Source organism: Trichosurus vulpecula, chromosome 3, assembly GCF_011100635.1.
Source record: "Trichosurus vulpecula isolate mTriVul1 chromosome 3, mTriVul1.pri, whole genome shotgun sequence".
Taxonomy (NCBI): Eukaryota; Metazoa; Chordata; class Mammalia; order Diprotodontia; family Phalangeridae; genus Trichosurus; species Trichosurus vulpecula.
In genome coordinates, this window is record NC_050575.1 from 40,748,147 (window position 1) to 40,764,668 (window position 16,522).

Below are 16,522 nucleotides of genomic sequence, written 5' to 3' on the forward strand. Positions count from 1 at the left end.
TCACCCCGGATTGCACTTCAAAGGAGTTTTGTGAGACAGGTACTTTATAAATCTGTGAAACACTAAATAAATGTGAATAATTAATTTTGGAATTTTTGTCCATAATCACTAGCCTAAGTTGATTTTTTCCAAAGCATCCTGTCTCCCTATATATTCAGCACAATATCTACATTTTTCACCTTCCAGTTTTAGCATAATTTTTGTCTAACCTGCTTTCTCTTTGTTTTTAGAGAGCAAAACTTCTTTTTACATAATGTAAAAACTAACCTATATTTAGCATAATATAAGACACTTCAAAACAGTACTAGTCAGACATTTTCTTGTACTTCATTGTGTTGAATAAGACATACTTTGGCATGAACATTCCTTTATATATTCCATTAACCATTCAGAGCTTCATTCTAAGATCTGACGTTTTAGTAATTAGATGCCAATTCTTTAAAAAAAAGAAATGGCCGTAGTAGTTAGTTTTAATTTATTATTTAGAAATAAAGCTATAATCAGAGCTTCATTAAAGAAATTGAGATTTTTAAGACCCAGTTGAAGCCTTCTTTTTATTCTCTTATTATTGAAAAGAACTTTGGAGTCTTTCAAGATATGGTGAGTGAATCACTTTGTCTCGTTTCATTTGTAAAATAGAACAGTTTTCAAAGAGAATAATATTTATTTCAAGGTTTAATGTCTATGAAAATGACCTATCTTATATTTAATGTAAACAGCATAACTAAGTTATTTCAGAGAGGCATTATGGCTTCACTAAGCCATAGACTCTCTTCTGACACTTGCTTTGTGACCACGGTCAAGTAAGGAGTTAATTTCCTTACCTGTAAAATAGGGCTAACAATAACTATAGGATCTATCTTAAAATATTCTTGTGAGGCTAACATAAGATTATATGTGTAAAGTACTTTGCAAAGTTTAAAACATTATTTAATTGTCATTTGTTATTTTGCAATACATTAATCTTTACTACTTATAAAGCCATTATCTTAGGCTATATAAAACAAAATGTTTCCATTTATCGTATTATGCTCTATAATTTATTAGTCATCCTTGGTTCATTAATAAACTTATATTTGCAATGACTAATAGCAAACCAAATTTTTATTCCAGATGTGACCTGGTTTTTGCTATAGAACAAATTTTGTTTTCTTCTTTTTTGGCATTCATTTTTGATGCCTTTTGTATTTACATCAGATTGATTTCTTATTATATCCCTTCCTACACCTATCCAACAAGCTTTCTTTTATAATAAAGAAAAAAATTCAAAACCAAACAACACCAGCCACATATGATAAAATATGCAACATTATATACGATTGGCACTCTACTTCTATATAGCACAGATTTTAAAAGTTCACGAATGTTAATTCTATAATTAATTTTTATTTTTTAAATGTGGATCTATATTCTCCTTTTGTATATTAATTTAAAATTTTTTTGATGATTTAATCTTAAATCTGTTAAATTTATATTCAAATCTAGCTATAAGTTTAATATTAAATAGGTTTAATAAAACGTAATTAATTAAAACTAATCAAACATCAGGAAACTGAAACTTTGCATCTATTTGCTATCATTACCATTTTTATAATCATGTATTGACTAAATTTAATGAGAACTACATTTTAACATTTATTTTCTCTTTCAAAACTTCTTTGTATAAGTTAGAATTTTGTTATGGGAAATTATATTGACAGAAGAGCATTCACTAACATTCTAGTATTTTTGCCTGTTTTATGAAAAAAATTTTTCATTCTGTTTTTGCTACTAACTGTTATGTTAAAACTATCAACTATTTTTCTGTCATACAAAGGACATCTCAAGAATGTCAAGGGAGTCAATGGGAAAAAAAGTGAAGGAAGGTGACCTAAGAGTATAGAATGGTGGAATAGTGGAATAGATTACGTATGCAACATGCTGTAGGAAATGACCTTAGTAATCTTGTATTTGATAAATGCAAAGGTCCAGACTTTCTGGGACAAGGACTCACTATTTGACAAAAACTGCTGGGAAAACTGGAAAGCAGTTTGTCAGGAACCATAAGTAGAAAACAGTACCTCACACCATGCACCAAAATGTACATGATTTAGGGTTTAGACATAAAGCGTGGTATAATAAGTGAATTAGGGGAGCGTGGAATGGTTTACCAGTCATATCTACGGATAAGGGAAGAATTTATTATCAAATAAGAGACAGAGAATATTAAGGGATGTAAAGGAATCATTTTTTATTAAAGTGAAAAGGTTTTGCACAAACAAAAGCAATGCAGCTGTGATTAGAAAGAAAGCAGAAAACGGGGGGGGGGGTCAGAATTTTTTACAGGCAGTTTCTCTGATAAAGTTGTCATTTCCCAAATATATTGAGAGTTTAACTGAGTCAGATTTATAAGAATACCAGTCATTCCTCAATTGATAAATTGATATCAAAGCATATGAACAGGCAGTTTTCAAGTGAAGAAATCAAAGCTATCTATAGTCTTATGACTCTGAATCACTATTGATTAGAGAAATGCAAATTAAAACAACTCAGAGGTATCACCTCATATCTATTAGATTGGCTAATATTACAGAAATAGAAAAGGACAAATGTTGGAGGGGTTTGGGAAAATTGGGACACTAATGCACTGTTTATGGAGTTATGAACTGGTTTGACCATTCTGGAGAACAATTTAGAACTATGCCCAAAGGGCTCTAAAACTGCATACCCTTTGATCTAGCAGTACTGCTACTAAATCTGTATCCCAGAAAGATTAAAAAAAAAAGGGAAAAAGATATATGAACAAAATATTTATAGCACCTCTCTTTGTGATGCCAAAAATTGGAAATTGAGGGGGGGTGTCCATCAATTGGGGAGTAACTGAACAAGTTGTTGTATATGATTGTGATGGAATGCTGTTGTTGTATAAGAAATGCTGAGCAGGATATTTTCAGAAAAACCTGGAAAGACTTACATAAACTGATGCAGAGTGAAGTCCACAGAACCAGGAGACCATCGTACATGGTACCAGCAGTATTATACAATGATCAACTATGAATTACTTAGCTACTCCCAGCAATTCAAAGATCCAGGACAATTCTGAAGGATCTATCATGAAAAGTACTCTCCACCTCCAGAAAAAGAACTGATTGAGTCTGAGTGCAGATTGAAGCATGCTGTTATTTTACTTTATTTTTCTTGGGCTTTTTTGCCTGTGTTTTCTTTCACAGCATGACTAATATGGAAATATGTTTTATGTGACTGCATGTGTATAACCTTTCTTAAATTGCTTGTCTTCTCAGTGATGGGAAAGGGGAAGGAAGGTGAGAGCATTTGGAACTCAAAAGTATAAAAACAATGTTAACATTTGTTTTTAATTGGGAAAATATAAAATATTAAAATTCCAAAATGAACCAACCCACTGAATGAATGCCAAAAATAAATATAATTAAAATGTACTTTACTTTTGGGTAAAGTTTAAGATTACATGTTTTTTATCAAGCATTAATACACTAGAGTATTTGTATTATAATCTCCACAGAATTTGGTGAAGGGTGAATTCTTCCTGGATTATATCCAAAAGAGTATTGTTATTGAAACTTCAGAAACCTCTGACATGTATCTCAAGGCCTGCATTTTGCAATTTAATAGATAATTTGTTTGGAGAATTCACACTAAATTTTTTGGATGACTTTTTGTTGTGTGTTGCTGAGATTGGTTAATTGGATGGCTGCACTGCTTTAATTGAGTACTAAATTGAAAATACATGTTGTTTTTAAATAGGCCTTATGTATCTGAGAACTTGGAGGCAAATTGGTTGTTCCACATATGTAGGGCAGCTTTTGGATGCAACTCTCCTTTTGCTTTCTTGGAGTAAAGCTATTGATATGGTGCTGAGCACGAGTTCATCCCAATCCCAGTGGCCCAGTCACTACCTTTTCCATCTGCCACCTACATAAAGGCACCATAGTGCCAAAAGTCTTCATGTCTATCAAATCTTGAGCATCTGGTGGAGTTAGAAATAGTTGAGGACCTACAGGATATTTGCATCCATCTGAGGTCTTAAAAACAGATTAATCAGAGCTCCTAATTGTCAGGGTACCAAAAGTACTATAAAATTGACATTTCCTAAAACACATTATTGACCATGTCACTGCCCTGCACCAGAAGATTTAGTGGCTATTTCTTCTGTGATAAAATGTAATCTTCTTAGTTTGACGTTTGAAGCCCTTCAAAATCTAGCTCTAGTCTGTCTTTCCAGGTTGATTACACATTACACTTCATCACATGTACTGTATTCCAGCCAAATTGAGCTACTTTCTCTTCCCTATGTGTGGCTTTCCAATTTTCTGTCTCTGGGCCTTAAAACAGGCTGTTCCTTCTACCTTCAATGTCACTCTTTTTTCCACATTTTTGAACTTCTCACTCCCTTTCAAGTTTGACTCAAATGTCACCCTTACCAAAAGGCCTTTCCTGATTATTCTAGTTAGTGTTCCCTCTACCACCTGAAATTTCTTCATGTTTATTTTTATTTACTAAACTTCTTGAATGTAGGATTTAGTTTTGGTCTTTGTTTCCCCCATACCTTGGCACAGTGTCTTAATCAGCACTTGACGAGTTGAGTTGCCTCATTTTCAACATCCGCAAAGCTTCATACCAAGTGTGATTTACTCTGTAGACACCTAACATGAGGGATTTTATTGACCCAGTACTCTGCTGGTTCTACTTCCAGCTCTTCAGTAATTAAAGTTATGGAGCGTAGAAGCTGATAACACTCCTTGAATAAATAGAGCAGTAAGGTTTCTGGTGAAACCTTAACTCAGCTACTTTTCTCTCCAGAGCATAACCTCAGTGCCTGAGGCTTCTTAACCCTGGAACATCCTTCCACTCTGCCAATTCCCTTCTCCCAGTGGTCAGTTCTTCACATGCCTCTGTCTTGAGGTTCGGCCCAGGCCAGCCATGCTTCGTACCCTTCCTGGTTGTGCCTATGATTTGCTAACATGTACCTTCCCTTAACCTCTCCCCACCCCCTCCCCAGTGCCTGCTTTTCAGCTTCCTTTTATTTGTTGTGTACCCCACCCCCCCAATCATAAAAGCCCCCTGAGAGCAAGAACTGTTTTTCTTCTTGCTTCTATTTGTATGCTCAATACTTAGCATAAGAGTATTTGACACATAGTAACTGCTTAATAAATGGTCATTGCCGTGCCTTGTCTTGCGAGAAGGTGTAGGACTTGATCTTTTCTCTTTTCATGATTGGAAAACTTCCAGTGCCCTTTCTCCATATTACAGTGATTCAGAATTACTGTTTGCTGATTCAGTTACCTATTCTTACTTTTCATCTGTGTCCATCTTAGTCCCCCCCCTTGACAGTATATATCTCCCAGGAATTCCATTCCACCGTGCCTTTGGACCTCTTTCATTATTAACAGATTTCCCTTTTTCCTGTGCCACTTCATTTCATGCGGTTTAATCTGTTCATGGAAACCTCCCTTTACCAGGAGACACTATGTCTTTATATCCCTATCTACTCTTTCCAGTACTGGGTGCTCTCATGCTCCCACCACACTGGGTCAGGAAGATTAGGTGGCCTACTCCTCATTGTCACTTCATCCTTTACCACCATCACTCATCAGCCTTTCCTTCTTTGAGATTCATTTCATTGGCCTATATCAACTACTCCAGATTCTTGTTGCAGTCATGTGCTGGCCTCCAAGTAATTTTCTGTGATGTCTCAAGGAATTCCGCATGTTGCTCACAGTCTTGCCACCCAACCCCTTACCTTCATATCCAGGGCCTTCCTCTTCCTGCCCTCTGTCCCACTTTTTCAACCTCCGGCTCCTGTAACTTATATCTTCATTCCATTTCAGTAACCTATAGTGGTGAACATATATTTTACCATTATCCATAACTCAGCTATGATATTGGACATTTCTTCTCTCCAATCATACCTCCTATCTTTTGATCTCTTCTTCTACTTCACTCCTCCCAAACCTATTGTTTTTCTCAAGATGGCCTCTAATCCCTATTCACCCACTTCCTTTTCTCCTAGTTTTGCCATCTCTGCAGTGTCATCTTCTCTTCATAATCTTGCCCATATGGTAGATCATTTCTGCTGCTTCATCCTATTGCCAGTCACACTTTGCCAAATTCCAGCCCTGGGTTTACCTTCACCATTTATCATCTCTTCTACTTGAATGTTTCTGAACACTGCTGGAAAAAAGTGGCAGAACCTTTCCTTTTATATCCACTACAGATTTATGTATCAGATAGGCCCTTATAGTTAGCTCCTTGCTAATCTTTATTCTTCATTAGCTGCCTTTCATTCTCTTAATAGTTATTCAAAACCTACTTCTTTTTGAAATCTCTCATAGTATCTGCAGTCACTTCCCTCTCAACAGAGTATATCACCTCTTAACTTACTGAGAAAATACAGATTTTGGACTTTGTATGCTATCATATCACATCCTTTTTTGCTGTATTCCTGAAGAAAAGATTGCTCTTTGTTAAGACCACCCCTTTCTGCTCAAGTCCTTGTTTTTATCCCCTACTTCTGTCTCTTCCAGATTTGCTTCATCCATTCTATTTATAATCTTCAATCTGTCCTTATCCGCTGTCTCCCCCTTGGCGCCCCCCCCCACCCCGGTCTAGAAACATATCCAAGTTCTCCTTCTCCCATTCCTTTAATTATAGAACTTTCATTTGATTCTCTCATCCTCTTCTCCACTATCCTATATCTTTCACGGCCAAATTCTTAGAATGTTTTCCATACTTGTTACCTCTATTTCTTTTCCTCTCATTTCTCAACTTCTTGGAATTTGGCTTCCAAATCTCAGCTGAAACTGATGTCTCCAAAGTTCTTAAAGATATCTTAAATTTTTGAATTTGTTGGTGTTTTCTGAGTCCTCATTCTGCAGAGTTTGCTCCCCTCTCTTTGTGGACACTGTCTCCTTCCTCTCCTTCTTTAGTATCTGGGACACTGTTCTCTCTCTTGGTTCTTCTCCTACCTGTTTGAACTCTATTCATTCTCCTTTGCTGAATTATTACTCTTCTTTTGTCCATTAAGTATGTGATTCCTCCACATCAACTCCCATTGTCTTAAGCTTCTTTTTAGTTCTATTTTCTCTTGATAATTTCATCAGTTCCAGTGGAATCAGTTATCATCTTGTCATTAATGATGGCAAAATCCATATATCTAGTCATAACTTCTCTCTCCCTGAGTCCCAATCTTGAATTGTTGACTGTCAAGTTAGATAATGTCATATGGTTGTCTCTTAGGCATTTCAAATTTTAAATGACAGCTGTATCCTTCTATTTTTGTAAAAACAGAAGACAAATGCTGTTTATAAAAAAAGAGGTACATTTGTCTTACTTAGAAGAGAAACCATGAGAACCTAAATATCGGGAAACCCAACATCTTAAGACAGTGAAAGGATTTTTTTAAAAAGCATGTTCGTTTTGTATTTCATGGCCATAACCATAAAGCATATTAAGCAGTTTTCAGAAATTTTTGGGAATAATGGTTTCCAGTACTCTTATCATATGTGGCTACTAGGTACTGAGGGAAAATATATTAAATGTGGTTTTGTTTTATTTTTTCCTCTTCTGGAATGTCCCTGGATTTGGAAACTGATAATGAATTTATTCCCTTTTTATTTACTTTTGTTTTGAGAATATTTGTAAATTTTCCAATATACTTCCAGATTCTATACTATAATGTTTCTATCTACTTCTTGTATTAAAAGATCTACCAAAATTTTGATGTAGGAGAACTAGACTTTATTTTTTTTCTCTGCTTTAGAACCTGAATATGAGGGAAAACTGATATAGCAAGAGTTTTTAATTGCTTGACTTATTGGCACAGCTCTATCGTTTAATTGCACTTCCAAATATTTCATGGCCTATTTGTTTCCATTTATATTTAACGTTTAAAATAAACTCATTGGCAATATGTCTTACACTAGTTTGTTCCCATTTTAAATAGCATGTTTGTATTTACTAGATCATATTTCATTTTCCATATGCAAACAAATCTAAACTCTTCATTTTAAAGCATATATTGAGTATATGGATGAAATGAATACTTTGTGTATGTGGTGCCCAAAAATACATGATTTTTCTATTTTACAGACATTGATGATGCCCAAATACTTCCCCGAACAACTAGAGTCAGACATTTTTCACAAAGTGAAGACACTGGAAATGAAGTTTTTGGTGCTTTGAATGAGGAGCAGCCATTGCCACGAAGCAGCAGCACCTCTGACATCTTGGAGCCATTCACTGTTGAACGAGCCAAAGGTGCAGTTCCTGTCATTGACACTTCATCCCGTCATGCGCCAAGCTTGCAGAGTTCCACAGAGGCCTCTTCAGTATCTAGATCCACTGAAAGCTGCATCATTGATTCTAATAGTAGAGAGTCTTCTCTGGAAGTTGGTGATAGCATTTATGACCATCTTTGTCATTTAATAGGTCCAGTAGAACTTTCAGATACAGCTTTTGAACAGATCAAATATAGCGACCTTGAAGGAGATGATGATTTTCTTTCCTCTCTGAAAGAATATTTTAAGGAACAACAAGAAAATCATAGTAATTATAATATTGGTAGACTTGCAACTTCTCAGGAAGTGATTGCATCTTTAAATAGGGATGAGAGATTATTGACTAGATTAGATTATGTAGATCATACAGTTAAAACAGAAGATAACACCCCTGTTATAGCAATGGCAGAGAACATAGAGTTTCAACTAGAACGAAATCCAGGTGATTTCATAAGTAATAGTACACACAATCAGTCATACAATTTCAAAAGATCTCAGGCTTTTGATAAATCCAAGCACTTACACACTGAACCTGAATCAAGTTGTCCATATGATAAAGAAGGAAAAAAGTGTCTTCACAGACAAACAGCTACTGAAACAGATATAGGTATGGACCTAACACTAGCTGAAAAGCTTAAAGGTATCCACATTAATGAAAAAATTACCGTTCCATGTGTTATGGATGTCAAGAAAGTTCCACTAAAATCTCCGGTTAATTACGAAATGCCTCACATTATGGATGCCTACAAACTTTCTCCAACCAAAAGGAGCCTTTCTGAAACAGTGAGTTATAGGGCAAAAATCATGAAAAATACCACTAAGAAAAGAAATAGTGTCCATGTTACCTTTAGGCCATCTACTGAATCTGTCCAGTTTTACAATCCTCTAGAAAATAAAGAGGCTCCATGGAAGGCAAGACTACGCAAGCTCAGTGGCTTCAGTAGTAGCAGCAGTACTAGTAGCAGTGGCACCAATACTAACATTAGCTCCAGTATTGCCACAGAACTAGTCAAGCCTGGTGTATATAGACCTTTGGATGTAATGAGTACAGCATCAATAAATAGTAAAACAGTTAAGGAATCTAAAGAGATACGTGCAACCATGTTACAGAAAGAAGGTTTTACAGTTAATCATTCAGGTAGTCGTAGTGCTCTTAGGTCTTCAAGTCATGAGTTAGGACTACAACAGGGATCCCTGGGTGGCGTTTATAAAACTGTTGTACATGCTCTTTCGAAGCCGAAGGCAAATGTTTCCCCACAGAGGCAGAACAGAGTGCCACCAGAGGCTCCACTGAGGGATCTGTACAGTCATGTAATGGGCTATTTTGGAAGGAAAGCTGCAGGTGAGCACTAACTGTGCAGAGCGCAAAAGGAGAAAGACAGCATCAGTTTGGCTTAATGCAACTGAAGCAAGCTATAAGCAATCAAGAAGCTTTGGGATGGTCACTGCTTTCTCTCTGTTTGGTTATGCATGCATCTTTACCCATCTGAATTTCCCAGCATAAAATATCTTTATTTACTTTATAAATTACTAATTTCCTTTTTAAGGCATTTAGTTAAACCTCTTTGCTGCTGAGCATCAAGTTAGGGAAGAGGAAGAGACAGGAAATTATTAATGACCATCCAAAGAATTAAACATAAATATTGTTGCCTACCATATGGGCCTTTAAAAATGAATCTATCAGACACGTATCGTACTTTTTTTTCCTTTCAAAATGACTTGTTATTTTTACTGTTGATTCATTTAGTTTTCTTCCTCCTCCTGCTATTCCTCCTTATATTTGGGAGTAAAAATACTTTGAAGCTTTTTGACACAATAGAAATCCATGTGATATAACTAGCTCTAGATAATTTTGGTTAACAGTTATTGAAGCTAATATTATTTCTTAAAAACCTTAGTGTTGATTTAGTTACTTTTTAAACCATTTATAAGCGTTCTTTAGGCTTTTCAGTTTTGCATTCACTAATATGAATATAAGTTGCATCTTAGCAACGTTTATCATTGCTTTTTCTGGAAATTTTGGATGAGCACAAAAGTTTATGAAGTTTTATTGATGACTTAAATATGGAACTTTTACAGAAAATTTTTTAAAAGATTATGGTAACTGGTTTCTCTGATCTTAGTTCAAAGTTAAAATAAATTCACCAATATACAAAATAGAAAAGTTTTTTTTAATATTTATTAAATTAGTAATCTTAGCCTGAGTAACAGAATGTTCTATAAACCATCTTGCATTGAGACATTAATACCACCTGAGGGCAGTCTTTGAAAGCTTAGTTACAGTATAGCCAGGCCAGTAAGGTAATTATGTTACATAAAAGATTTCTGATCAGTTTGTTATTTTAACCCAAAATGTTTTGCATAGTTCATTAAAAATATAATGTGCTGATTTTTAAAATGTTTAGAGGAAAATTTTCAAAGTATATAATTTGTAATATTCAATTTTAGTAAAATTTTCTCATATAAATGAATTCATACAGGCAACAAAATATACCTAGTAAATATTATATTTTATAAGGTAAAAAATGGTATATTATAGACCTATGTATGAGTAAACAACTTTTCCATAAAGCATTGATCATTTTGGACTTGCAGAGAGGCTAGTTTCTATAATGTGTCTTAATTATAGAATTCTGTTTAAAAATATACCAATTTAAAATATCACAAGGGGTTTTTAATATATCAAAATGAGGTATTTTCTGTGGAGATATTTATAGAGAAAGGGAAATACAAATTATTAGGCCTATTTTCAATAAAAGAGGCAGGGAGGAGGAGCTGTATGCTGGTATCTTTACAGCCAATATTAACCTAACTTCAACTAGTGCTTACCTGTAAGCTTTCTTGCTATTTAAGATCATACTGGAGATTGACTAACATCTGCTTAGTTTAAAAGTAAGTGTCAGATTTACTAATCTCATAATTAAATCTAAGAAAAGGGAAACTATTCCTAAATGCATGTTTGGTGAGTAATTGATATGGCATTGGAATTTAATAAAAAATTTGTTTTAAATTTTAAAAAATAAGTTGCTTCTCCTTACTATATTTAGCTATTCATTTATTTTTAGCCAGTAAAGAGGACGTGAGTCAAAAGCTGCACCTCCTTAACAATGATATTGGCAGCAGCAGTGCTAACATTCCTGACCTGATGGATGAGTTTATAGCTGAAAGACTCCGAAGTGGTAATACATTGGTAAGTATATTTTAATTTATTTTGTTTATGCTAGTAGGAGAGTAAAGAAGATCTGTAAAATTTTATTTTATCAAAGATGACATTAAAATGATCTCAAAATTGATTCTTTTTAGGATTTCTATATTTCAATTTATTTTAGGGTTTTCTATGTGCTTATAAATCTTCTGCTGTACTTTTAAAGGCAAGCTGGTTTATACTTTTTATCAGGTGAAAAATAAAAATTACCTACTTGGCAAAAACCACATAAAGAGTAAAGATTCTGCTTTCCCAATTCGCAGTTGTAGAGGCACCTATGTTACTAAGATCATCTATCTCCAGTGATACAGAAATCAGAAGACCTGGCTTTGAATCTCATCTTTTACCATTTATTAGTTCTCTGACCTTTGGCAAGTAATTTAATCTCTCTAGTCCCCAGATGTTAAATAAAATAGTGGTACTGTATGACCTTTGAAGTCCCTTCCAACTGTAAATCTATTTTGCTATGGTTCTACTTACGTGGTGCTGAATACCATTGGAAGAAATCACATAGCTGTGCCACTTGGGTCCAGTACATATTCGTTAACTAGTATTATCTGGGTATCTCCAAGACAATGCTTTTATTTTTCCCCAGTTGACTCTCTACCTCATTCCCTACACCAGCTGTTCCAAACCAGCTCTCTCCTCCCTCTCATTGGAGAATCTTGATTTGTTGAGAACAGTATGTTTCTCTGGGAAAAATAGAGAGCATCCTGAGTTCCCTTGTCTCTTCCATTTCATACTTCAACATCCTTCCCATTCTTTCTTTTTTTGTTCCATTGTCTGATGAAAAGGCAACTTTTTTCTGCTATAGACCTTTCTCATTTCTTTCTCCTCTAGGAGTTAGCTCTTTAACCTGTTTTCTCTCTCTCTCTTTCAGTTTTTCCATTATCTATTATGTCATTTGCTACTGCCTACTCACATGGCCAGATATTTTCCCCATCATTAAAAACCATCAACTTGGCAACTTGACCATGTGTCCTCAAGCTATCATTTTCTGTCACCTCTTCCTTTCACAGCCAAACTGCTAGAATGTCATCTATACTTATTGTTTCTATTTCATTTCCCACTTACCCCCTTGTAGTCTGTATTCTGACTGCATTATTAAACTGAAAGTACTCTCTCCAAGCTTACCAGTGACCTCTAAGATCTTGAATCCAAGAGCCTCTTCTTAGTCTTCATCTTTCTTGACCTCAGCTGCTTTTGACATTGTCAACCACTCTCTTCTTGTGTTAAGTGTTCTCTTTTGGTTCTGCTCCTTTCTAAATGAGCACTCTTCATTCTCTTCTGCTGCATCATCAATTTGTCAAATATTTATTGTACTTATGTGTAAGAGACTTTTCTAGGATTTGGGCATGCAGAGAGACAAAAGAATAATCCCTACTCCTGAGGAGCTTGCATTCTACTTTCTCTGGGAGTAAGGAAATGCAACATGTATAAAGATAAATATATTCAAAATAATTTCAAGTGAGGTAGAGTACCAGCATCTGATAGAAGTAGGGAAGGTTTCCTGTTGATTATTGAAGGAAGTTAGGGATTCGAAGACTATTAAGTGAGAAGGAAATGTAGAATGGACTATGCTGTGTTGGGTAGAGAAAGGTGCTCAATGTCACTGGATCAAGAGTACATGGAGGGAAGTGGGATGTAAGAAGACTAGAAGTAGGAAGGAGACAGATTATTGAAAGCCAAATTGTTGGATTTTATATTTGATCCTGGAGGTGATAGAGAGTGACTGGAGTTTATTGATGGATTGTGTGTGTGTGTGTGTGTGTGTGTGTATGTGTATGTATGTGTGTGTGTGTGTTCATGCACACCATGGTTAGACCTACGCTTTAGGGAGATCATTTTGACAGCTGAGCGAAGGATGGATTGGAAGAGAGAGAGATTCGAGGCAAAGAGACCAACCAACCAGCAGGTTATTATAATAGTCTGAGTATGAGATAGTGAGGACTTAGACCAAGAACAGTTGTAGTGTTTGATAAGAAAAGAGAGCATAGCAAAGAGATATTGCGAAGGTAGAAAGCAGAGGACTTGACATTTGATTGGATATGGGAGAGTGAGAGAGAGCAAGGAGTCAAAGATGGGGGGAGATAGTATTCTTGACTGTAAAATTCAAGGTAGAACAAAAGGATTTCTATGTGCTAATGAAGACCCTAATCAGCTTAGGCAAATAAATTTGTAGTGGTGTAGTGGATCTAGTTGGCATTGCTTTATGACTTTCAGTAGCAGAATTTACTGTTTCTAATCAGGGATGGAAGGGGCAGTGATTAAGCTTAGAGGACTGGGTATATTTGAAATGGTCAGCCATAGGGGTAGAGACTGAAAGAAGGAAAGGGAATCTAGAGTAGGGGTAGAGGACTGGGAGAAGAAGACAAGGTTAATGGCTAGAGGTTGTGGTGAAACTGAGGAATAGGTTTAGAGGTCTCATTAATACAACATCAGCTCTTGTGACTCCTCATAAGTTAGTAACCACCTCAGTACCCCAAGCAACCATGGTGAAGGGACCCACAGTTGGCATTAGTCTTGACACCATTTATTCCCGTTTTTCTTTTTCTTTTTTTTGTTTTTTGTTTTTTTTGGGGGGCGGGGGGTTGGTGAAGCAATCAGGGTAAAGTGACTTTCCCAAAGTCGCACAGCTAGTAGGTGTCAAGTGTCTGAGGCAGAATTTGAACTCAGGTCCTCCTGACTCCAGGGCCAGTGCTCTATTCCCTGCCTAGCTGCCCCTATTCCTGTTTTTCAACATGGGAAAGTGGAGATCATTTCTAAAACAAAGGAAACAAGGCTTCCTCAAGCTATGTCATCTTCACTGATCCAGAATTGTTGATTGCTTATGCTTGAAAGAATCAAGTTGCAATGAAATTCACCAGTCCAGTTTTTTATGCCAAATATCTGACTAGTGACAGATTTGATGATGCAGTTATACAATCCAGCATGAGGTGTTGTCCTTTCATGGTGATAAATGACTCAGGCTAAGATTTTAAGGGAGTACAAAAGGGAAGCCAAAAGTTTTTATCCAGAGGAAATATCTTAAGAAGTTTTGACAAAGACAAAAGACATTTCTGAAACATATATGGAAGGCTTTTACAAATGATGTGATCACAGTACAAGCCTACTTTAATGACTCCCAATATTGTATCAGCCACCAAAGGTGCTGGAACCATCATAGTTGTCAGTATGACCTAAATCATAAATTATCCAACTACTATTGCTATTGTTTATGACTTAAAGGAAGTTGGGGCTGAGAGAAATGTGTTGATTTTGACCTCAGAGATGGGGCCTTTGGATATTTCCATCTTTGCCATTGAAGATCGCATTTTTGAAATCAAGTCCATAGCTGGAGGCATCAACTCAGGTGGGGAGGACTTTGACAACCTCATGGTCAATCATTTCATTACTGAATTTGAGTGCAAATACAAGAGAACAAGTAAAAACAAGAGGGCTGTTCTCTGCCCCTACAGCACTTGTGAATATGTAAAGCACACCCTCTATTATACACCCAGGCCAGTGGTATTGAAGTTGACTTCCTCTGTGGAAGTTTTGACCTTTGTTACCTTTGCCCATTTCAAAGAGCTGAATGCTGACTTTTTTCCTTGGTACACTGGACCTTTGGAAAAGGCCATAAAGGAATGCCAAGCTAGATGATTGATAGATCCATGACATCATCTTGATGGGTGGTTCCACTTGCATCCCCACGATCCAGAAACTTTTGCCATACTTATAAAGTGTCAAGGAGCTAAATGATAATATCAGTCTTGATGAGGCCATTATTTATGGGACAGATGTCCAGGCTGCCAGCTTGTTTTGACATGAATGTGAAAATGCTTAGGATATGCTTGTTGGTGACTGTTACTGTAAATGGCTAGATTGGAATGAAGATGTAGGTCAGAGAGTAGGGGAAGCTGATGAATTGTGAAGCAAGGGTATTCTAGGAGATGTTGATCTGTATCCTGAAGTCCCTGAGTCTTAAGGTAAGAATTAGGGGGAGAGGAAGACTTATTCAGGTACAGAAAAAGGATAGGGAATAACTTGAACGTGATCAGTTCAAGGATCTTGACTGCATGATGGAATGAATTTCAAAGGAAGAATGGTTACTTAGTGATAGTCCTTGAAAAAGCTGCGTAGACTCATTGCTTCCGCTCTTTCTTTTACAAAATCTCCCTTAAAAATCCTCTGCAGTATGGTTTCTGACCTCATAGTTCAACTGAGCTTTTCTCTAAAGTTAGCAATGTCTTAATTACTAAATCTAGTGCCTTTTCTCAGTTCCCATCCTTCTTTACTTCTGCAACATTTGAAACTGTTGTTGACTCTCCTCTCTGAAATGTTCTCATCTCTGGATTTTTGCCATGCTGCTCACTCTTGCTTTTCCTCTTCACTGTCTGTCCTCAGGCTTCTTTTATCGTATCATCATCTATATCATGCCTACTAATTGGGTGTAACCCAGGGTTTATACACTATGTCTTAGTGACTTCATGAGCTTCCATGGGTTTATTTATCTTCTTTATGTAAATGGCTCTCAGACTATATGTGTGTGTGTGTATATATATGTAGGTTAGATTAATAAATGGTCCATGACATCATTCTTCAGTGTTAGGGAGCTGAGTGAGAGTATCAGTCTTGATGAGACTATGTATATATGTAGAGTTACACTATAGAGTATCTTTTTTTCTCTCTGCCCATGTGTACATATATGCACATGAATACATATGTATGTGCGTGTACATCATATGTCCAAAACACACTCATTATCTTTCCCCCAAAACCTACTCCTCTGAACGCCACATAAACAGTTAGACAATCTTGTCATGTGCATCTCTGCAACATCTGAATGTGTCCTCTTATTTCTACTCACATAGCCCATACTGTGTGACCCGGGGCAAGTCACTTAAACCCTGCTTTCCTCAGTTTCCATATCTTTAAAATGAGCTGGAGAGGGAAATGGCAAACTGCTCCACTATCTTTGCCAAGAAAACCCCAAATGGGGTCATGAAGAGTTGGACACAACTGAAAAACAATTGAAGAATAA

At 36.1% G+C, this 16,522-nt stretch overlaps 1 protein-coding gene across 6 annotated transcripts in view; it reads left to right on the forward strand.

The window, feature by feature from the left end:
• The window catches only part of RALGAPA1 (Ral GTPase activating protein catalytic subunit alpha 1), a 339,477-nt gene that overhangs the window by 109,611 nt on the left and 213,344 nt on the right, over nt 1-16,522 (forward strand). For 3 of the 6 annotated variants that reach the window (XM_036751008.1, XM_036751009.1, XM_036751010.1), the window contains 2 exons: nt 8,107-9,636; nt 11,360-11,484. In XM_036751008.1, the coding sequence (XP_036606903.1) occupies nt 8,107-9,636; nt 11,360-11,484 (1,655 nt within the window). The remainder of the gene's footprint in view (nt 1-8,106; nt 9,637-11,359; nt 11,485-16,522) is intronic. The other 3 variants (XM_036751011.1, XM_036751012.1, XM_036751013.1) reach the window with 1 other exon arrangement.